The sequence below is a fragment of the Pelobates fuscus genome, chromosome 3, assembly GCF_036172605.1.
Source record: "Pelobates fuscus isolate aPelFus1 chromosome 3, aPelFus1.pri, whole genome shotgun sequence".
Lineage (NCBI taxonomy): Eukaryota > Metazoa > Chordata > Amphibia > Anura > Pelobatidae > Pelobates > Pelobates fuscus.
Genome location: NC_086319.1, coordinates 139,149,156 through 139,174,349, shown reverse-complemented (window position 1 = coordinate 139,174,349; position 25,194 = coordinate 139,149,156). Strand labels below are relative to the sequence as shown.

The 25,194-nt window shown below is 46.1% G+C and overlaps 1 protein-coding gene across 1 annotated transcript in view; it reads left to right on the top strand.

Moving 5' to 3' along the window:
* The window catches only part of LOC134602533 (gamma-aminobutyric acid receptor subunit beta-2), a 1,133,816-nt gene that overhangs the window by 1,012,427 nt on the left and 96,195 nt on the right, over positions 1 to 25,194 (top strand). Inside the window, exon 8 of the mRNA XM_063447493.1 lies at positions 1,509 to 1,753. Coding sequence (XP_063303563.1) covers positions 1,509 to 1,753 — 245 coding nt within the window. The remainder of the gene's footprint in view (positions 1 to 1,508; positions 1,754 to 25,194) is intronic.

The following is a 25,194-nucleotide window of genomic DNA, read 5'->3' as shown; positions in this document are numbered from 1 at the left end:
ATCCCTGCTGCCACTAGAAATGTCCACGGCTAAGCCATAGTCCTGATAGTTTTCACAATATGACCATTTGTTTGCAACTCACGCCTTCCATTGACATTCATTGAAACTCCACTCTGCAAAGCTCACATTTGAAGGGCAATTTCTAAACTGTGACTGTGCCTTCATTGTTAATATCTCAGAGCCATACTATACATCAAAATGTAGGTCTGGGTCTTGTGAGTCTCACAATATAAAGCTCTTCGCTGTAGGATTTATAGTTTTTAAAATACGACCGTTTGAAGATGGCAACCGCAAAAATACTCTGACCTGTGCCAGGCTGCAGCAGCAAGTGATGTCATAGACAAAGCCTTTTTACACCTGCTAATGTTTTTATAACTGTATGTTTTAATGTAACTGTGAAGCACTTTGGGCAACAACATTGCAATTAAATGTGCTATATAAATAAATAATAACAGTTAATCTGCCCACTCCAGTTGTATACTACTGGTGGAGGGGCAAGAACACTTCACAATTTCCCCAGAAATTGTAGCTTTCTAGTTATTATTATTATTATAGCCACATTTGCCACCCTTACTCCTCCCACAGTTTTTACACTACATAGACAAAAATTTACCAAAACATGCAGATTGTTCCCGATCGGATTGCTATTACTTTGTGGAACGTTTCGCCGAACGGCTCACGGAATATCGTCGTTCTTGTGGCGAAATTTGTCCCATAGGAATGAATGGCAAAGCTAGAGTGGGAGCTGACAAAAGCTGAAAAATCAGGACATGATTTCTAAACTGCCACCACTCCCTCATTTTCAGGCCCACCTACACAAATCTTATGTAAAAACGTTCAGCTATCCATGCTGCCACTAAAAATGTCCACAGCTAAGCCATAGTCCTGATAGTTTTCACAATATGACCATTTGTTTGCAACTCACGCCGTCCATTGACATTTATTGAAAATCCACTCTGCAAAGCTCACATTTGAAGGGCAATTTCTAAACTGCGACTGTGCCTTCATTGTTAATATTGCAGAGACATACTATGCATCAAAATGTAGGTCTGGGTCTTGTGATTCTCACAATATAAAGCTCTTCGCTGTGGGATTTATAGTTTTTAAAATACGACCATTTGAAGATGGCAACCGCCAAAATACTCTGACCTGTGCCAGGCTGCAGCAGCAAGTGATGTCATAGACAAAGCCTTTTGTACACCTGCTAGAGTTTTTACAAATGTATGGTTTAATGTAACTGTGCAACAACGTTGCAATTAAATGTGCTATATAAATGATAACAGTTACTCCGCCCACTCCAGTTGTAGACTACTGGTGGAGGCAAGAACACTTCACACAATTTCCCCAGATATTGTAGCTTTTCTAGTATATATTATAATCTTGACCTGGGGCATTTATAGTTTTATGAATAACCCTGTATGAATGAACTGCACTTTTAAGAATGCATATAAATAAGTACATCAATGTATTATTGAAAGTCTGTAAACCAAACAATCATTGTGTTTTAGGAATTACAACTGTTCTGACTATGACCACCATCAACACTCACCTTCGAGAAACACTTCCAAAAATACCTTATGTGAAAGCTATTGATATGTACCTCATGGGGTGCTTCGTTTTCGTGTTCATGGCTTTGTTGGAATATGCGCTGGTCAACTACATATTTTTTGGTAGGGGTCCACAACGGCAAAAGAAAGCAGCAGAAAGGGCCGCAAGTGCTAACAACGAACAAATGAGAATGGAAGTCAATAAGGTATGCCTTTTACAAATAAAATTTAGTCATTTGAATTTGAGGTAATTTAATGTAGCGAATTACAAAAAGCATTATTTAAATTCATTTGTATTTAACACCATTTTATATACAGAAAATGAAACATATTACAAAAAGACATATTTTCAACACCTGTACAGCATTGTGGGTGTCTGTGAATATTATCTATGCATTATTTTCTATGATACATGCTTTGATGTATTGAATGATACCATGCATTGTGGGCTCCTAATCTCAGGATAGCACCAAAAGACATATTTCCCAGCCTGCCTAAGATGTGTTTGATTTACATTATGAGTAAAGGAGCTGTATTCATGACAGCCTAATTAACAACAGAAACTGCTTTCTAGGAGTGTTACTCCAACTAATCAGCCTTCTGGTCAATGCGTATAGAGGTTGGCCATGCAGAGAACACTGCTGAAGAACTTGCATGATCCTAGTGCCCTCATAACAATGAGAGTGCATCTTATGATGAGCTTGCACTGTGCTGGATTGATACAGTTTCCTTATGTCTCTGTATGTCCAAAGCCCTAATCAAAAATATATATAATATAAAAGCAGGAATGAAGGATACATACCACACATTGCACTCATTAACTGTCACATGGCCAAAGCACAACCTCAACACTAAACCTAGATATATGGACCAGGCCCTCATTGGGTGCTTTATATTACCTTTATTCCTCATGTATTCCTCCTTTATTAATTTGTAATTTCAAAACTGGAATGTCATTGTTTTCATTTAAGAATAAGTGTATTGCTGTGGTCAGTTTATTAATAAGGCAATAGGCTTGAGCAAGTCTCTAAAGAGCCAAATAGTAGGTTTGTGGTGATGGTTAAGTATACCCTAGCTAACACATCTACTGAATGCCTGGTCTTTGAAGGACATTTTCTATGCAATTTGAAAGAGAAAATATATTACAAGGATGACTGCTTAAATATGATATTCCTCAGAACCTGTGAAAAATATCTAATTTTCCTTACCTTTATCACTGATATGTTAAATATGGTCCCTTCTCTTTGGCAATATTTGGTGACCCCACCAGACCTTGCCTCCAACCAAACACAGTCTGACATCTGCCACATATTGAAGGACTTGTTCACAAACCTCATTGATATTGAACCGTGACATAGAGACATTAGCAATTGGGATAGACTGTTGACCTAATCAAGACACTAATGAATAGAATTGTGCACTTGCTATTTATCAGACTTTTAAGGCAATCGTCCGAATACCAAATTACTGAATGGCGAGCCATTTTGTTTGTTTCATGATTTGGACTGTACTACTTGCTCACCGTCAGCAATAGCACTAGTTGGGGCCTGTCGCATTGAAACCTGCCAGGCGATGGAAACAAGGCGCATTATTACTGCGGCACTGTCACGACTACTAGTGTGGTCCAGCACGCAGAAACTATGTAAACATATACATAGACAAGAAAAGGAAAATAAAAGGACAGAGCGTAAACCGGACCTTAGAATGGCCGGACCAATATGCTAGAGACAGAGAATGGTCAAAGGGAAAGCCGAGGTCAAGGAAGCCAGAAAATACACAATACCGTTTACACAAGACAAGTCAGGGAAACCAGAATTCGGAATAACCAGGGAAAAGCCAAGATCAGGATACCAGGAAATCAGATTCACAAATATAAAGCACTCTCAGGAAATCAGGAACAGGAAACCACGACAGGGCAAGGTACTGGAGTGAGCTAGGGATTTAAATATCCCTCTCTAAGGTCTGATTGGTCAGAGGGCGACCTCTGACCCCAGAACGTGCGTGCGTGTCGACGTTGTGACGTCACGTGCACGTCCGTATAAACTTGGGGGGCGGAGCTGAGTTTAGGCGCGACGTCGACATTTTGGATCCGGGCACGACGGTCGGAGGATGCGGAGAAGCGGCTGTCGGCTCGCCGGCTCGCAGGTAAACTTGTGCCGTCGGCTAGACTGTGCTGGTCGGGCACAGCTTTGCCACGCGGCGAGCTGGCAACCGCAACAGTACCCCCCACTCGAACACCGCCCACCGGGCGGGAAGGACCCGGCTTGAGGGGAAAGCGGTTGTGAAACGACCGGACAAGACGGGGCGCATGAACCCGGTCAGCAGGAACCCAACAACGTTCCTCAGGACCATATCCCTTCCAGTCAACAAGATAGGACAAGATACCTCTGGACATTTTGGAATCCATTATAGAACGAACTTCGTACTCCTCCTGGTCACCCACTACCAAGGGCAGAGGAGGTGTGGACATTCTAGTGTATCGATTGCAAGTAAGGGGCTTGAGTAAAGATACATGAAACGAATTGGCAATCCTCATATGGGCAGGAAGTGCCAAGGAATAGGTCACTGGATTGATATGTCGGATGACTCGAAAAGGACCTATGTACCGAGGGGCAAATTTCATGGAAGGAACCTTAAGTTTGATATGTCGTGTGGATAGCCACACCTTGTCACCTGGATGATAGACAGGATTGGCACCTCGTTTCTTGTCAGCTTGGACTTTCGCACGTATCGAAGACTTTTGCAGAGCTGAATGAACGGAATCCCAAGTATCATGAATAGATTCTAAACGAGTGTTTAAAGCAGGAATGTCCATGTCTGAGAATTCAGAAGGGAAAACTGTGGGGTGATAACCCTGATTTACAAAAACTGGACTATGATTGGAAGATTCATGAGTCGTGTTGTTCCTGGCGAACTCAGTCATGGGTAAGAGCTCATACCAGTTAGACTGATTGGCATTGATAAAACAACGTAATTAGGATTCTAAAGACTGATTAGTCCTCTCTGCTGCTCCATTTGTTTGAGGATGATACGCTGACGAAAAGGAGAGTTCGATTTGTTTACAAAAGGAACGCCAAAACCTAGAAATAAATTGGGTACCTCTGTCAGACACTATGTTTTTGGGCACACCGTGCAACCGAAAGATCTCTCTAAAGAATATCTGAATGAGATCTTGAGCAGATGGTAATTTTTTACGCGGAATAAAATGTGCCATCTTCGAGAATCTATCGATGACCATAAAAACTGTATTGAACCCATTTGAACTGGGTAGATCCACAATGAAATCCATGGCTAAATGGGTCCATGGAGCATTAGGTATGGGCAGTGGTTGTAACAATCCAGGAGGTGATCTAGGAGGAACTTTAGAAACGGCACATATTTGACATGCCTCCACATAATCTTTGATATCGTTCCTAAGAGTAGACCACCAAAACCTCCTTTAGATAGCAGAGAGGGTTTTATGGACCCAAAGATGATGGAATAAATCAAGTACCTTTTTTCTTAATGGAGGTGACACATACAGTTTATTCAGAGGTTTTCCCACGGGTGCCTGAGTTTGATCTGCTATTATGGCACAGAAAAGTGGAGAAGACACTTCGGAAACTGTGGTGGCAATGAGGCATTCTGGAGGTATGATAGGAAATACCTCCTGTTCAGGAACTTCATCTGTCTCAAACTGTCTAGAAAGAGCATCAGCCTTTGTGTTCTTAGTCCCAGGCCTATAAGTAATTACGAAGTTGAATCGGGAGAGGAACAATAGCCATCTAGCCTGACGAGAGGACAATCTCTTAGCGTCCCCAATATAAGCCAAATTCTTATGATCGGTAAAGATCAAAAGTGGCTCTTTGGAACCTTCCAAGAGATGCCTCTATTCCTTAAGGCCAAGTACAATGGCCAAAAGTTCCCTATTCCCTATGTCATAGTTCTTCTCTGCAGGTGTGAGTTTGCGAGAGTAAAATCCACAGGGATGTAAAGGTGTATCAGGACTTTCTCTCTGAGACAGAATGGCTCCAACTCCTGTTTCTGACGCATCCACTTCTAGAATAAATGGCTTGGTTGGATCAGGATGGGTCAGGACAGGTGCTGAGGAAAATAAAGATTTTAACTGTTCAAATGCCTCTCTTGCTTCTTTGGGCCAAGATATGCAATTTGCTCCTTTTTAGGTTAGATTGGTTATAGGAGAAATTACAGAAGAAAAACCTTTAATAAATTTGTGGTAGTAATTCGCAAAACCTATAAAGCGTTGTGTAGCTTTAAGGCCCATGGGCAACGGCCACTGTAAGACTGCCTCCAGCTTGCGGGGATCCATCTGAAAACCGGACGGAGATATAACATATCCAAGAAATTGTATCTCCGTTTGGTCAAACTGGCATTTCTCCAGTTTACAGTAGAGAACGTTCTTTAACAGGGTTTTGAGTACTACTCGCACATGTTTGTGATGTGTCTCTAGGTCTGGGGAATAAATGAGAATGTCGTCTAGGTACACTAGAACGAACATGTGGAGGTACTCTCTTAGGACATCGTTAATAAAATCCTGGAATACCGCTGGAGGGTTGCATAATCCAAACGGCATAACCAGGTATTCGTAATGTCCCATTCTAGTATTAAATGCGGTCATTCACTCATGACCGTCCTTAATCCTGACTAGGTTGTACGCACTTCTGAGATCAAGCTTAGTGAAGACTCGAGCTCCTTTCAACCTGTCAAATAACTCTGATATAAGGGGAATAGGGTAGGCATTTTTTATCCTAATCCTATTCAAACCCCTATAGTCTATACAGGGGCGTAGGTCTCCTTCTTTTTTAGAGACAAAGAAAAACCCAGCCCCGGCGGGTGAGGAGGACCTACGGATATGACCCTTTCTGAGAGCATTATTTATATCCTCCTCTAAACAAAGATTTTCTTGGGGGGATAGAGCATAAACCCCTCCCTTTGGAGGCATAGTACCTGGTAATAAATTTATGGCACAATCATAAGGTCTATGTGGTGGCAACCCCCCCGACTGGGCCTTGTTGAACACCTCCTTTAAATCCAAATACTGCGGCGGTATCTGTGTGGTCAGGGGAGGTGCAATGGGAACATTGATCTTACCAATTGGTTGTGGTATCTGCTTTAAGCAAACACCTTTGCATCTCTCACCCCAACTCACAATCTCGGCTTCAACCCAATCTAAACGTGGATTGTGTTTCAGGAGCTGGGTAAGAGGCCTTCCATCAATAGCCTCGACTGCTATAAGTCTCTCTTTCTGTCTTAAGGGCAGGAGATACTTTGCAGAGAATTCTTTGTCTAGGAAATTCTCCGCTGCCCCAGAGTCAATCATAGCCTCACATTGTACAGCGGTTTTCTTAAAAGACAAGGTAACTCTGACAAGGAAACGGTTCGTAGTCAATTTAGGGGACATATACATCACACCTAAGGTCGGTCCCCGTACGTGCCTTAGGTGTGCAAGTTTTCCGGCCGAACCGGACATGAAAATCTTTGATGTCCCTTCTTGCCGCAATACATACGTCTTTATTACGTCTGTGTTGTCTCTCTGCCTCAGTGAGTTTAGCAATACCCAATTGCATGGGTTCAGGTTCTGGAGGTGGAGCTTGGCTAATCACCACTGGGTTAGAGAAACGAGGGGCTATGGACAAGTTAGGACGTCTATTATGTTGTTTGTTTTTCTCTCTTTTTCTGAGCCTGTTATCTATATCTATCATATACGCAATAAACTCATTGAGATTAACCGGAAGGTCTCTAGCTGCGGTCTGGTCCTGTATACTCTCAGCTAGACCTTCAGAGAAGGCAGCCACCAAACCACTATTGGTCCAATCAACCTCGGACGCCAGTGTTCTGAACTCTATGGTGTAATCGGCTACAGAGCAACTGCCTTGTTTTATCCTCATAAGGACTTTGGCAGCGTTCTGTTCTCTGCCTTTAGGTTCAAAAGTAGCCTTAAATGCTGTGAGGAAGACACTGTAATCACGGGCTACTATGTTTCCACTCTCCCATAAGGGGTTAGCCCAGGTTAAGGCCTTTGCTGTTAAGTGGTTCATCAGATAGCCAATTTTCGATCTATCTGTAGGGAATGAACCGGGGGAAGCTTCGAAGTGGTACTCAATTTGGTTTAAAAAAACTCTAAATTCTTTGGAATCACCTCCATAACGAGGGGGAGGTGAAAGGGTTATGGACGGTGGTTTATGTGGCATGGGAGCCACTACAGGTGGCGGAACCACAGGTGGTACAGGAGGTGCCTCTAAATAGGCAGTCCTCTGGAGCAAGGTCTGAAATGCCTGAGCAAATTGGTCTAATCTGTGGTCCATATCCTCCACCCTATTCTCACAAGCAATCATATGCTTGCATAGTTCTGCAGGATCCATGGCCCTGTCGTAATGTCATGACTACTAGTGTGGTCCAGCACGCAGAAACTATGTAAACATATACATAGACAAGAAAAGGAAAATAAAAGGACAGAGCGTAAACCGGACCTTAGATTGGTCAAAGGGAAAGCCGAGGTCAAGGAAGCCAGAAAATACACAATACCGTTTACACAAGCCAAGTCAGGGAAACCAGAATTCAGAATAAATAGGGAAAAGCCAAGATCAGGATACCAGGAAATCAGATTCACAAATATAAAGCACTCTCAGGAAACCAGGAACAGGAAACCACGACAGGGCAAGGTACTGGAGTGAGCTAGGGATTTAAATATCCCTCTCTAAGGTCTGATTGGTCAGAGGGCAACCTCTGACCCCAGAACGTGCATGCGCATCGACTTTGTGACGTCACGCGCACGTCAATATAAACTTCAGGGGCGGAGCTGAGTTTAGGCGCGCCCACGCGGTCAGCGCCATTTTGGATCCGGGCATGACGGTCGGAGGATGCGGTGAAGCGGCTGTCGGCTCGCCAGTGAGCAGGTAAGCTTGTGCCGTCGGCTAGATTGTGCCGGTCGGGCACAGGTTTGCCACGCGGCGAGCCGGCAACCGCAACAGGCACAGGTGTAATTTTTTTTTTTACTTTTTGTGTTTTGCTTTTTACATTCTTAAAACTAGTGCCAGAATGTAATGTTTTTTGTGGGATTGAGAGTTTTTGATTTGGACTTTACTACTTGCTCATCGTCAGCACTAGCACTAGTTGGGGCCAGTCGCATTGAAACCTGCCAGGCGATGGAAACAAGGCGCATTTTTACTGCGGCACAGGTGTAATTTTTTTTTACTTTTTGTGTTTTGCTTTTTACATTCTTAAAACTTGTGTCAGAATGTAATGGTTTTTGTGGTATTGAGAGTTTTTTTTAGTGATTAAGATTTAGAAGAAAGAAAACTAATGAAGGTAAGTATGAGGCTTTTATATATTACAGGTATAATATTAATTGGCTCCCCTTATTATTATTAGTGTGGGAAGTAGTAGGTAAAGGGTTCCCTAGCCACAAAGTGTATGTAGCCATTATTTTTAGTATTATTATTATTATTATTATTATTATTATTGCCATTTATATAGCGCCAACAGATTCTTTTAGTAAGTCCAGACCTACTGCCCGTGGTTAAAGAGACACTATCATTAACACTATTGTTGAGGAGACACTATTCACTAAAGTGAGATTTCAAAGTAAATTTTAGATTTAAGGCCAGACTAGCTGACTTGAAAGCATAGCTGTCTTAGAGAATTTTCACAGTTTGTTTTAAATTCACTTTGAATTCACTTTAGTGAATGCCCCCCAATTCATTATCTTAATAGCACGCACACATGTGTAGGTGTTGGTACTAGCACTATGTCCCCCCCATGTATTCATTAATAATTGCTGTTGCTCGGTGGGGGATGGGAGGGATTCATTTAGTATTCAATAGCACTCACCCACCATTCATGGTTGGGGCAGAGGGTACACTATAATGTCCCTCCCAACCTATTTTTATTTAGTGACCTGTCTACCCCCATTATTTAATTTTAGACCACCTCCTACTGCCCAGGCACTAGATTACAATTACAGTGTACAGCCTCTGGCATGGTGGGTGGATGCATAAGGGAGGTATTATAATAATATGGTGGTTATTGACCCCCATAGGTTTTGATTTTTTATTTTTTTCATTTGTATGGTTAAAGTGATTCAGACAAACCAAATTTGCACAAATTGCCCATCAAGCCTTAGTTAGTGAGGCTCAAGAGGTTCGCTACAAACAACATGCTTTTGAACTTTACCCAGACCTCTCCCCAGCAATATTGGTCTAGAAGAGAGACCTTAAACCACAAGGAGACAGCACCAGATATATCACCTACTATATATTTCTGAAAAGATTATGTGCTTTTAACACAATCCTTGTCTACCCACCACAAGGAAACAGTGCAGTAACATCAACTCTCGCAAGGGCTTATCACCCATCCTCACCCCTTGCCCCAGGAATATGACCACACCTGACCTACATCACATTATTATGGCTTGAATGGTCTCCTCTGGCCAGCTCCTTACATGACTCAACATTTTCATCGTCTGCTGCCTAGGAATGATATTCCATCATTCTTCTACAGTTGAAGTCTGTTTTAATTCTCAAGTATTATTTCCTACTAAAGTGCTACAACAGAGGTTCCAAATCAGTTGTTACGCTTCAGCAACAGTCCAGGTTTTGTCAGCATCTCCATTGCACTAGAAAGTAAAAGTACATGAATCCTAGACTGTTGTTGGGCTATGAGGACTAGTTTGGAAATGTCGGAATGTCACTTGGTGACCACTCCATTTAATGGTTTGCACAAACTTGTAAATGTAATACTCTGTATTATAATTCTCCTAAATTTGCAATCAAACTTCATAATATTTCTCTTTCCATTTAATGTGGAAAATTCTACTTGAAAATTAAGTCTGATCATTGGAAACTGAGGATTTTGATAAATATTTATTTAATTTATCTTGACTGAGTCAATGTTGGCTGCTCGTGAAACCCTATAACTAACAACCTGATGCTTTATATCTTTTTTCCATGATAACCAAGTCTAGTATTGTAATCAAATTTTAGGACAGTCCTGATACCCATGGTTATACTTATGACAAAACGCTGTTGTGACAGATCCCTCTGTCTTGGAACTGTGCTTATAACCCGCTGGGTTTGTCTGTTTTTCGGTTAATTGCCTGTCCGTACCCCCCATTTGTTTATGTCCTAAACTCACGAACAAATTGCCGAACGGCCGACCACCCAGCCTGGAAGTGTGCTGCTGGTTAACCTCTTGGTTAACCACAGACACTTCCTAATTATCAACAGTATGCTTGGTGGTCGTTGTTTGAACTGAAAAATTGACACTGTTTCTCCTGAACACCGCTGAAACCACCAACCTCCCTTCTCTGCCTTCCAGCATACGAACGCCGGTCCGTTCGGTAATTTTCTGCACAAAAGGACTTAACCCAGATAGCCATCCCATGAAGCCCGTTCCTATAATCCAAAAGACATGTGAAATACTTTGGCTCCATGGCGATTGAACTGTGTGTATAGGGTCTGAACGCCATTCGGTAATAATGTTCACTCAGATCTAAGCTATCTGGGCATACGTTAAATGTGGTTATTCTATTTGTGTAATGTGGAGTTATGGATTTTTATGTATTTTTATTATTATGTACAAAATGGAGTTTAGCCTCTATCCGTGGAGATAATTGGATTACTTCCCAATTATCTCCAGGATAGAGAGGAGGGTTGTTCTCAGCTAAAGGGGAGTGTTTATGCTTGTGCCATTGTGATTGGCTACTGTATCCATATTGTCCCAGTCTTCCATCTGGTCCCCTAGGGGAGAGTCCACCAGGTGGGAGATCTGCATAAATACCAGGCAGTTAGCCCTCAATAAATCAGATCACTGCTTAACCCTCAATACGGACCTTGGTCTCGTACTTGGGGGTCTTGGATTCGTATGGTTCCTGTTCGTCTGATTGGAGCTTTCGTTAGCTGTCTCTCCATTCGGAAGGTGAACGTCCTCAGTGGTATTAACCCCTTTCATATCTGGGTGTACCGTAATAGCTGTATTTAATTATCCCAGTTAATTTCCCTGTGTTTGGTAGATGGATCTACTGAACACCGACCACCCCCTGGCTCATTGAACTTCAAAGAAATCACAAACTCAAGTGCTCTCTCTGTGTCCGCCGTTCATATAACCAAACAACACGTGCGCTGGAAAATGGCGGCAATCTTGTCTCCCGAAAGCACGCAGTCGCGAGTATCTGGAACTCTAGAGCGGACACTTGACCCTAAGACCACTGGTGATTTAGTATGAATACCTGCTTCTTTCCACAACAAGCCAGGAGAGCGCTGTTCGGTAGAATTGTTTGCACGAACAAGTCAAACAATCGCTATCTTTGAGCCAGGGGAACCGTTCAACATTTTGTTTATTTTGGAACTCCTGAAAGTGACCGACCACTACCACTGATTGTTTGGAACTGATTTAGGCAAACACCACTTGTGTGGTCAGTCAAAACCTTATCCTGGTTGCGATTCGGCTGTGTTGGTGCGATCTGAGCGTTATTGGAATATGTCTGGTGCTCAGATCCAGGCTATCTGGGGATATAATATTTGTGGAGGTTCCTATATGTGTTATATGTATGTTGGGGTATTTTATGTTTTAGATTTTGTACCTCTAGTGCCTGGGAGATAATTAGGTTAAGCAACGTACACTAAATTCTCCCAGACACAGAGACTCCTGGGCGTGTTTTGGGTGTTGAGACCCCATGCTGGGGTCTGTGTATATAAGTGGGCCATCTGGCCATAATAAAACCTTTCCTGCTGTTCCCTTCATCAAGTCTCGACTGATGTTTGGGTATGCATACAACGAAACAATATATTTGTTTTCACAACCGGCTTGAATTTCTGGAGAGGACAAACTAGTGTACTATGCAAACGGGCTATACTCTCTAGCATTTTGGGAGTGTGCAAATGAACGTACTTCACTAAGTACATGAGGTTCGTTACAATTGGTGGCAGAAGTGGGATCTAACATTCGAATGGACCTCCTGAACAAAGAAAAGCAGTGAATGGCCCAGCAGTACGAAAGCCTCAAGCAAACAATGCTGAAAGATCTGCTGGAAGCTCGGGGTCAGTCGGCAAGTAACAAAAAGCATTGAGCAATCATAGCCGAACTGATGGAGGTCAACCAAACCAGCAATGCAGCGGTAATAAGCAGAGAAGAGGCAAAGTTCCAGAGAGATGTGAGATGGCGGCTCAGTATGCTGGGACCAAATCCCCCACAGGAGATGGCTGTCCAAATTATGGAGCAGGTTACAGGCAGCACAGCAGTCCAGAATGGACATATACCCAGGAGATGCAGCATCACTACCGGGATCCAGTAATGGAGGCAGTGACGGAACTACTGCGGTTGCACGGGTCATCACTGCAGGGGGCGACTGACTGCGACTGCAGTGTAACTGCCAGGACCGCATTGAAGGGGCCCATCGGGTGGCCCATGCTGTTAGGGCCATCCGATGCTATGTATTTCCTGGGGGCCTAGTCAGCGCTTTAACAACCTGACCGGGCCCCCTCTGATGATGTCAGACGCTGGGAGAAAGTGACTACCCCAGTCACTTCCTTTCAGCAACCACCAGGAGCTGCACAGGAGAAAGAAGAGGAGGGTGTCAGAATGGGCCAAGCATCTGGAGGTCAACATTATTCGTGATCTACCCACTGAAGTAATGGTGGAGAATGACCTGGGCTGCCTGACGTCACAGTTTACTGCTCCCTGCCCAGAGCAGACCTTACCCGTGACCAAGAGACTGCAAGCATTCAGGAGAGAACCGATACACTCCGAGGACCCTCAGGTAGGACCCTATGTCCCAACCCTAGTCAAGAACCGCACTCCATACTAGGTTTTGAAAGTGAACAGAGGGCCAACCCCAAACTAGAAGCATATAGAAAACAGGCAGAGTCCCCCCAAGGAGGTATAGAGCAGGAGAGATTTGAGTGGGAGAAGGGGTTGTTGTACAGGCTTACAAAGGGAGCAGGGAATGGAGCAGTGCAAGTGGCTAAACGGCAGCTGGTAGTGCCCCAGCAAATATCAGGATGAGCTACTTTAGCTTAGCCATGACATTCCCCTATAAGGACATCTGGGTATCCAGAAAACAAAGGACCAGTTAACCCAGACCATCTTGTGACCAGGGATCACACAAGACCCGCAGAATTACTGCAGGACCTGCGATGTCTGCCAAAAGATAGGAAAAAATAGTGACCATCCGAAGGCCAAGTTTCACCCATTACCCATATTTGAGGAACCATTCAACTGAGTAGCGGTGGACCTGATAGGCCCCCTCAGTAAGCCCAGCATCTCAGGCAAGAAATACATTCTCACCATGGTAGACTATGCTACTTGGTATCCAGAGGCAGTAGACTACCCTAATGTAAAAGCAGAAACCGTAGCTGAGGCCCTTGTTAAAATTTTTACTATAGTAGGTTTCCCTCTGAAGATCTTGTCTGACCAGGTGACCCATTTTACAGCAACTTTAACCCAGCAATTGTGGCAGAGTTGCAGAGTAAGCCCCTGTTTAGTTCTCCCTACCATCCCCAGATGAATGGACTCAAACCAGATGCTCAAAACTTTCACAGCCTCCTGGGAGAGATTCCTTCCCCGCCTCCTGTTTGCCTACCGCAAAGTGCCCCAGGAGTCCACAGACAGGGCCGGCCTTAGGCATTTAGACGCCCTGTGCGAAAAATCTTCACAGCGCCCCCCCCCCCCACCCCCCCCGTCATCCATGTATGCTGTTATGTTTGTGTTGTCTGTGTATGTAATAGTACGTGTGATGACTGTGTGTGATATGTATGCTATGTGTGATATTTGTAATGGGTATATTAACAGTGTGTGATATGCGTGTATTGGTTGTATGTGACACACACACACACAGAGTCAGACGGCCATACACACACAGGAAGACATCCACACACACACAGGCAGACAGTCATACACACACACACACACACGCAGACAGTCATACACACAGACACACACAGACACACACAGGCAGACAGTCATACACACACAGGCAGACAGTCATACACACAGAGGCAGACAGTCATACACACAGAGGCAGTCATACACACAGAGGCAGTCATACACAGTCACACACACAGAGGCAGACAGTAATACACACAGACAAACACACAGAGGCATACAGTAATACACACAGACACACAGTGGCAGACAGTCATATACACACACACGCAGACAGTCATACACACAGACACACACACAGAGGCAGACAGTCATCCACACAGACACACAGAGGCAGACAGTCATACACACACACACACACACAGACAGTAACACACACACACACACACAGAGGCAGACAGTCATACACATAGGCAGAGAGTCACACTCACATGACAATCACACAGTTACCTGTGGAGTTAATTGTGGAGGCAGTGCAGCTCCTGGTGACTGGTGGGGAAGCAGGGACTTCTTCCTGCTTCCCCTGCAGCAGTTTTCCGGCGCTTTTAGCTCCGCCCCCGCCGCACGGTAAGCTCCGCCCCCGCTGCAAATTTAAAAAAAAAAAAAAAAAATTATTTTTTTTTTTTTTTTTTTTAAATTGGCTGTGCGGCCGCACGGCGCCCCCTGCTACATGGCGCCCTGTGCGGCCGCACAGCTCGCACACCCCTAAGGCCGGCCCTGTCCACAGAACACCTGGACCTGGGAGGGTAACACAGAGGAAGGAGGGATCCCTATTGTACCCTATGTCCTGGAGTTGAGGGATTGCCTGCAGGCACTCACTGACTCCATTAGGGAGAATCTGCAGACGGCTCAGCAACACCAGAAGATGTTACCCGAGGGTGCCGAGAGAAAGTCCTAGAAATAGGTTAGAAAGTATTAGCTCTGGAGCTGACCAAAAAGAAAAAGCTTCAGGCAGCCTGGAGGGACAATTCCACATAGTGAAGCTCATATGCGACACTACCTACATTATAGGAAAATGTTCAGATGAATGGATACGACGATCAGAGGACTTGGCTGCGGTATGCGCCCCCTCTTTCGAGCCCTCTAGAAAAGGCAGAGGCTGCCTAGCTGCTCCAGGGATACCGCAAAATGTTCTCTTCCCTACGCTGGTACACCTCTGCTGCGGTCCATGGTGTCGAGAGCCTTACCATATTCCTGAAGCAGTTAGTGAAAGCATGTTGAAAGAGATTCAGGACATGTTAAAGATAGGGGTCATAGAGCTGTCTCAGAGCCCCTGGACTTCTCTGGTAGTGCTGGTGCCTAAGCGAGATTAGTACATCTCACTTCTGTATCGACTACAGTCATGGATGCCTACCCCATTCCCCAGGTAGAAGAGCTGCTAAATCATATGGCCTGGGGGAATTACTCAACTACCATAGATCTGTGCAAGGGTTATTGGCAAATCCCCCTGGAGCCAGCAGCCTTCCCTAAGTCAGCATTGTTTACCCGTTTGGGCTATACCAGTTCGGAATGAAGAATGCACTGGCTACCTTTCAGCAGATGGCCGACGGGCTCTTGGAGGGATTTCAGGACTTTAAATGTGCTTATTTAGATGACATAGTCATCTACAGCCGCACATGTGGCACCTATCTATGGTACTTGAGCGAATTCAGGCAGCCGGGCTCACCTTAAAGCTAGACAAGTAACATGTCGGTATAGCCGAGGTAAAGTATCTCAGCCATAGAGTAGGATCAAACCCACCGAAGTAGAGACTATTGCCAACTGACCCCAACCCCGTACTAAGACACAGGTGATAACTTTTCAAGGTGTTGCGGGCTAGTACCACAAGTTTGTCCCTGAGTATAGCTCCCTTGCCAGGCCCCTCACTGACCTGACCAAAAAGTCTCTTCCCAGACAAGTAGTGTGGTACCCGGAGTGCGAGGTCGCCTTCCAGAGTCACCACTAAGCAAGGCCACCCCATAACATACTAAAAAGTTTATTTTCCCCACAGATGCCTCCATGTTTGGGCTAGGACTAGTGATGTCGCAAACACAAAATTTTCGGTTCGCAAACGGCGAACGGGAACTTCCGCAAAAGTTCGCGAACCGGCGAACCGGGTGAACCGCCATTGACTTCAATGGGCAGGTGAATTTTAAAACCCACAGGGACTGTTTCTGGCCACAAAAGTGATGGAAAAGTTGTTTGAAGGGGACTAACACCTTGACTGTGGCATGCCGGAGGGGGATCAATGGCAAAACTCCCATGGAAAATTACACAGTTGATGCAGAGTCTGGTTTTAATACATAAAGGGCAGAAATCACCTAACATTCCTAAATAACCTTGAAATATGGATTGACACCTTGACATATGGATTGACACCTGTCATCTAAAACCCTGATACACACTGACACAGAGCAGAATAGGGACTGTTCCCCCTACATAGGGTCACTTGGCAGGTATGGATTGACACCTGTCCTCAAAGCCCCTGATACACACTGACACAGAGCAGAATAGAGACTGTTCCCCGTCCTCAAAGCCCCTGATACACACTGACAAAGAGCAGAATAGAGACTGTTCCCCGTCCTCATAGACCATGATACACACTGACAAAGAGCAGAATAGAGACTGTTCCCCATCCTCAGAGACCATGATACACACTGACACAGAGCAGAATAGAGACCGGGGTCTAGTAGCATGGACACCCAGCACAGGTCGTTCTCCTTCAGCCTTTTTATACGAGGGTCCCTCAACAGGCACGACAGCATGAAAGACCACATTTGCACAAGGTTGAATGCCGAGCTACTCATTTCCCGTTCCTCCTCCTCACACAGAGCAGAATAGGGACTGTTCCCCATACATAGGGTCACTTGGCAGATATGGATTGACACCTGTCCTCAAAGCCTCTGATACACACTGACAAAGAGCAGAATAGAGACTGTTCCCCATCCTCAAAGCCCCTGATACACACTGACAAAGAGCAGAATAGAGACTGTTCCCCGTCCTCATAGACCATGATACACACTGACACAGAGCAGAATAGAGACTGGTCCCCATCCTCAGAGACCATGATACACACTGAAACAGAGCAGAATAGACACCGGGGGTCTAGTAGCGTGGACACCCAGCACAGGTCATTCTCCTTCAGCCTTTTTATACGAGGGTCCCTCAACAGGCACGACAGCATGAAAGACAAGGTTGGATGCCGAGCTACTCATTTCCTGTTCCTCCTCCTCACACATAGCAGAATAGGGACTTTTCCCCCCTACATAGGGTCACTTGGCAGATATGGATTGACACCTGTCCTCAAAGCCCCTGATACACACTGACACAGAGCAGAATAGAGACTGTTCCCCGTCCTCAAAGCCCCTGATACACACTGACAAAGAGCAGAATAGAGACTGTTCCCTGTCCTCATAGACCATGATACACACTGACAAAGAGCAGAATAGAGACTGCTCCCCGTCCTCAGAGACCATGATACACACTGACAAAGAGCAGAATAGAGACTGTTCCCCGTCCTCAAAGCCCCTGCCCTGATACACACTGTTCCCCCTACATAGGGTCACTTGGCAGGTATGTATTGACACCTGTGCTCAAAGCCCCTGATACACACTGACAAAGAGCAGAATAGAGACTGTTCCCCCTACATAGGGTCACTTGGCAGGTATGTATTGACACCTGTGCTCAATACACACTGACAAAGAGCAGAATAGAGACTGTTCCCCGTCCTCAAAGCACCTGATACACACTGACAAAGAGCAGAATAGAGACTGTTCCCCGTCCTCAGAGACCATGATACACACTGACACAGAGCAGAATAGAGACCGGGGGTCTAGTAGCGTGGACACCCAGCACAGGTCGTTCTCCTTCAGCCTTTTTATACGAGGGTCCCTCAACAGGCACGACAGCATGAAAGACAAGGTTGGATGCCGAGCTACTCATTTCCCGTTCCTCCTCCTCACACAGAGCAGAATAGGGACTGTTCCCCCTACATAGGGTCACTTGTAAGATATGGATTGACACCTGTTCTTCAAGCCCCTGATACACACTGACAAAGAGCAGAATAGAGACTGTTCCCCATCCTCAAAGCCTCTGATACACACTGACAAAGAGCAGAATAGAGACTGTTCCCCCTACATAGGGTCACTTGGCAGGTATGTATTGACACCTGTCCTCAAAGCCCCTGATACACACTGACAAAGAGCAGAATAGAGACTGTTCCCCGTCCTCAAAGCCTCTGATACACACTGACAAAGAGCAGAATAGAGACTGTCCCCCCTACATAGGGTCACCTGGCATTTATGTATTGACACCTGTGCTCAAAGCCCCTGATACACACTGACAAAGAGCAGAATAGAGACTGTTCCCCGTCCTCATAGACCATGATACACACTGACACAGAGCAGAATAGAGACCAGGGGTCTAGTAGCGTGGACACACAGCACAGGTCGTTCTCCTTCAGCCTTTTTATACGAGGGTCCCTCAACAGGCAAGACAGCATGAAAGACCCCATTTGCACAAGGTTGGATGCCAAGCTACTCATTTCCCGTTCCTCCTCCTCACACAGAGCAGAATAGGGACTGTTACCCGTACATAGGGTCACTTGGCAGATATGGATTGACACCTGTCCTCAAAGCCCCTGATACACACTGACAAAGAGCAGAATAGAGACTGTTCCCCGTCCTCAAAGCCTCTGATACACACTGACAAAGAGCAGAATAGAGACTGTTCCCCGTCCTCAAAGCCCCTGATACACAGTGACAAAGAGCAGAATAGAGACTGTTCCCCGTCCTCATAGACCATGATACACACTGACACAGAGCAGAATAGAGACCGGGGGTCTAGTAGCGTGGACACCCAGCACAGGTCGTTCTCCTTCAGCCTTTTTATACGAGGGTCCCTCAACAGGCACGACAGCATGAAAGACCCCATTTGCACAAGGTTGGATGCCGAGCTACTCATTTCCCGTTCCTCCTTCTCACACAGAGCATAATAGGGACTGTTCCCCCTACATATGGTCACTTGGCAGATATGGATTGACACCTGTCCTCAAAGCCCCTGATACACACTGACAAAGAACAGAATAGAGACTGTTCCCCGTCCTCAAAGCCCCTGCCCTGATATACACTGACAAAGAGCAGAATAGAGACTGTTCCCCCTACATAGGGTCACTTGGCAGGTATGTATTGACACCTGTGCTCAAAGCCCCTTATACACACTGACAAAGAGCAGAATAGAGACTGCTCCCCGTCCTCTAAGCCCCTGATACACACTGACAAAGAGCAGAATAGAGACTGTTCCCCCTACATAGGGTCACTTGGCAGGTATGTATTGACACCTGTCCTCAATTCCTCTATTCTGACAAAGAGCAGAATAGAGAATGTTCCCCCTACATAAGGTCACTTGGCAGGTATGTATTGACATCTGTGCTCAAAGTCCCTGATACACACTGACAAAGAGCAGAATAGAGACTGTTCCCCGTCCTCAAAGCCACTGATAAACACTGACAAAGAGCAGAATAGAGACCGGTGGTCTAGTAGCGTGGACACCCAGCACAGGTCGTTCTCCTTCAGCCTTTTTATACGAGGGTCCCTCAACAGGCACGACAGCATGAAAGACCCCATTTGCACAAGGTTGGATGCCAAGCTACTCATTTCCCGTTCCTCCTCCTCACACAGAGCAGATTAGGGACTGTTACCCCTACATAGGGTCACTTGGCAGATATGGATTGACACCTGTCCTCAAAGCCCCTGATACACACTGACAAAGAGCAGAATAGAGACTGTTCCCCGTCCTCATAGACCATGATACACACTGACACAGAGCAGAATAGAGACCGGGGGTCTAGTAGCGTGGACACCCAGCACAGGTCGTTCTCTTTCAGCCTTTTTATACGAGGGTCCCTCAACAGGCACGACAGCATGAAAGACCCCATTTGCACAAGGTTGGATGCCAAGCTACTCATTTCCCGTTCCTCCTCCTCACACAGAGCAGAATAGGGACCGTTACCCCTACATAGGGTCACTTGGCAGATATGGATTGACACCTGTCCTCAAAGCCCCTGATACACACTGACAAAGAGCAGAATAGAGAATGTTCCCCGTCCTCAAAGCCTCTGATACACACTGACAAAGAGCAGAATAGAGACTGTTCCCCGTCCTCAAAGCCCCTGATACACACTGACAAAGAGCAGAATAGAGACTGTTCCCCGTCCTCAAAGCCCCTGATACACACTGACAAAGAGCAGAATAGAGACCGGGGGTCTAGTAGCGTGGACACCCAGCACAGGTCGTTCTCCTTCAGCCTTTTTATACGAGGGTCCCTCAACAGGCACGACAGCATGAAAGACCCCATTTGCACAAGGTTGGTTGCCAAACTACTCATTTCCCGTTCCTCCTCCTCACACAGAGCAGAATAGGGACTGTTACCCCTACATAGGGTCACTTGGCAGATATGGATTGACACCTGTCCTCAAAGCCCCTGATACACACTGACAAAGAGCAGAATAGAGACTGTTCCCCGTCCTCAAAGCCCCTGATACACACTGACAAAGAGCAGAATAGAGACTGTTCCCCGTCCTCATAGACCATGATACACACTGACACAGAGCAGAATAAAGACCGGGGGTCTAGTAGCGTGCACCCCCAGCACAGGTCGTTCTCCTTCAGCCTTTTTATACGAGGGTCCCTCAACAGGCACGACAGCATGAAAGACCCCATTTGCACAAGGTTGGATGCCGAGCTACTCATTTCCCGTTCCTCCTCCTCACACAGAGCAGAATAGGGACTTTTCCCCCTACATAGGGTCACTTGTAAGATATGGATTGACACCTGTTCTTCAAGCCCCTGATACACACTGACAAAGAGCAGAATAGAGACTGTTCCCCATCCTCAAAGCCTCTGATACACACTGACAAAGAGCAGAATAGAGACTGTTCCCCCTACATAGGGTCACTTGGCAGGTATGTATTGACACCTGTCCTCAAAGCCCCTGATACACACTGACAAAGAGCAGAATAGAGACTGTTCCCCGTCCTCAAAGCCTCTGATACACACTGACAAAGAGCAGAATAGAGACTGTCCCCCCTACATAGGGTCACCTGGCAGGTATGTATTGACACCTGTGCTCAAAGCCCCTGATACACACTGACAAAGAGCAGAATAGAGACTGTTCACCGTCCTCATAGACCATGATACACACTGACACAGAGCAGAATAGAGACCAGGGGTCTAGTAGCGTGGACACACAGCACAGGTCGTTCTCCTTCAGCCTTTTTATACGAGGGTCCCTCAACAGGCAAGACAGCATGAAAGACCCCATTTGCACAAGGTTGGATGCCAAGCTACTCATTTCCCGTTCCTCCTCCTCACACAGAGCAGAATAGGGACTGTTACCCCTACATAGGGTCACTTGGCAGATATGGATTGACACCTGTCCTCAAAGCCCCTGATACACACTGACAAAGAGCAGAATAGAGACTGTTCCCCGTCCTCAAAGCCTCTGATACACACTGACAAAGAGCAGAATAGAGACTGTTCCCCGTCCTCAAAGCCCCTGATACACAGTGACAAAGAGCAGAATAGAGACTGTTCACCGTCCTCATAGACCATGATACACACTGACACAGAGCAGAATAGAGACCAGGGGTCTAGTAGCGTGGACACACAGCACAGGTCGTTCTCCTTCAGCCTTTTTATACGAGGGTCCCTCAACAGGCAAGACAGCATGAAAGACCCCATTTGCACAAGGTTGGATGCCGAGCTACTCATTTCCCGTTCCTCCTTCTCACACAGAGCATAATAGGGACTGTTCCCCCTACATATGGTCACTTGGCAGATATGGATTGACACCTGTCCTCAAAGCCCCTGATACACACTGACAAAGAGCAGAATAGAGACTGTTCCCCGTCCTCAAAGCCCCTGCCCTGATATACACTGACAAAGAGCATAATAGAGACTGTTCCCCCTACATAGGGTCACTTGGCAGGTATGTATTGACACCTGTGCTCAAAGCCCCTTATACACACTGACAAAGAGCAGAATAGAGACTGCTCCCCGTCCTCTAAGCCCGTGATACACACTGACAAAGAGCAGAATAGAGACTGTTCCCCCTACATAGGGTCACTTGGCAGGTATGTATTGACACCTGTCCTCAATTCCTCTATTCTGACAAAGAGCAGAATAGAGAATGTTCCCCCTACATAAGGTCACTTGGCAGGTATGTATTGACATCTGTGCTCAAAGTCCCTGATACACACTGACAAAGAGCAGAATAGAGACTGTTCCCCGTCCTCAAAGCCACTGATACACACTGACAAAGAGCAGAATAGAGACCGGTGGTCTAGTAGCGTGGACACCCAGCACAGGTCGTTCTCCTTCAGCCTTTTTATACGAGGGTCCCTCAACAGGCACGACAGCATGAAAGACCCCATTTGCACAAGGTTGGATGCCAAGCTACTCATTTCCCGTTCCTCCTCCTCACACAGAGCAGATTAGGGACTGTTACCCCTACATAGGGTCACTTGGCAGATATGGATTGACACCTGTCCTCAAAGCCCCTGATACACACTGACAAAGAACAGAATAGAGACTGTTCCCCGTCCTCAAAGCCCCTGCCCTGATATACACTGACAAAGAGCAGAATAGAGACTGTTCCCCCTACATAGGGTCACTTGGCAGGTATGTATTGACACCTGTGCTCAAAGCCCCTTATACACACTGACAAAGAGCAGAATAGAGACTGCTCCCCGTCCTCTAAGCCCCTGATACACACTGACAAAGAGCAGAATAGAGACTGTTCCCCCTACATAGGGTCACTTGGCAGGTATGTATTGACACCTGTCCTCAATTCCTCTATTCTGACAAAGAGCAGAATAGAGAATGTTCCCCCTACATAAGGTCACTTGGCAGGTATGTATTGACATCTGTGCTCAAAGTCCCTGATACACACTGACAAAGAGCAGAATAGAGACTGTTCCCCGTCCTCAAAGCCACTGATACACACTGACAAAGAGCAGAATAGAGACCGGTGGTCTAGTAGCGTGGACACCCAGCACAGGTCGTTCTCCTTCAGCCTTTTGATACGAGGGTCCCTCAACAGGCACGACAGCATGAAAGACCCCATTTGCACAAGGTTGGATGCCAAGCTACTCATTTCCCGTTCCTCCTCCTCACACAGAGCAGATTAGGGACTGTTACCCCTACATAGGGTCACTTGGCAGATATGGATTGACACCTGTCCTCAAAGCCCCTGATACACACTGACAAAGAGCAGAATAGAGACTGTTCCCCGTCCTCATAGACCATGATACACACTGACACAGAGCAGAATAGAGACCGGGGGTCTAGTAGCGTGGACACCCAGCACAGGTCGTTCTCTTTCAGCCTTTTTATACGAGGGTCCCTCAACAGGCACGACAGCATGAAAGACCCCATTTGCACAAGGTTGGATGCCAAGCTACTCATTTCCCATTCCTCCTCCTCACACAGAGCAGAATAGGGAACGTTACCCCTACATAGGGTCACTTGGCAGATATGGATTGACACCTGTCCTCAAAGCCCCTGATACACACTGACAAAGAGCAGAATAGAGAATGTTCCCCGTCCTCAAAGCCTCTGATACACACTGACAAAGAGCAGAATAGAGACTGTTCCCCGTCCTCAAAGCCCCTGATACACACTGACAAAGAGCAGAATAGAGACTGTTCCCCGTCCTCAAAGCCCCTGATACACACTGACAAAGAGCAGAATAGAGACCGTGGGTCTAGTAGCGTGGACACCCAGCACAGGTCGTTCTCCTTCAGCCTTTTTATACGAGGGTCCCTCAACAGGCACGACAGCATGAAAGACCCCATTTGCACAAGGTTGGTTGCCAAACTACTCATTTCCCGTTCCTCCTCCTCACACAGAGCAGAATAGGGACTGTTACCCCTACATAGGGTCACTTGGCAGATATGGATTGACACCTGTCCTCAAAGCCCCTGATACACACTGACAAAGAGCAGAATAGAGACTGTTCCCCGTCCTCAAAGCCCCTGATACACACTGACAAAGAGCAGAATAGAGACTGTTCCCCGTCCTCATAGACCATGATACACACTGACACAGAGCAGAATAAAGACCGGGGGTCTAGTAGCGTGCACCCCAGCACAGGTCGTTCTCCTTCAGCCTTTTTATACGAGGGTCCCTCAACAGGCACGACAGCATGAAAGACCCCATTTGCACAAGGTTGGATGCCGAGCTACTCATTTCCCGTTCCTCCTCCTCACACAGAGCAGAATAGGGACTGTTCCCCCTACATAGGGTCACTTGTAAGATATGGATTGACACCTGTTCTTCAAGCCCCTGATACACACTGACAAAGAGCAGAATAGAGACTGTTCCCCATCCTCAAAGCCTCTGATACACACTGACAAAGAGTAGAATAGAGACTGTTCCCCCTACATAGGGTCACTTGGCAGGTATGTATTGACACCTGTCCTCAAAGCCCCTGATACACACTGACAAAGAGCAGAATAGAGACTGTTCCCCGTCCTCAAAGCCTCTGATACACACTGACAAAGAGCAGAATAGAGACTGTCCCCCCTACATAGGGTCACCTGGCAGGTATGTATTGACACCTGTGCTCAAAGCCCCTGATACACACTGACAAAGAGCAGAATAGAGACTGTTCACCGTCCTCATAGACCATGATACACACTGACACAGAGCAGAATAGAGACCAGGGGTCTAGTAGCGTGGACACACAGCACAGGTCGTTCTCCTTCAGCCTTTTTATACGAGGATCCCTC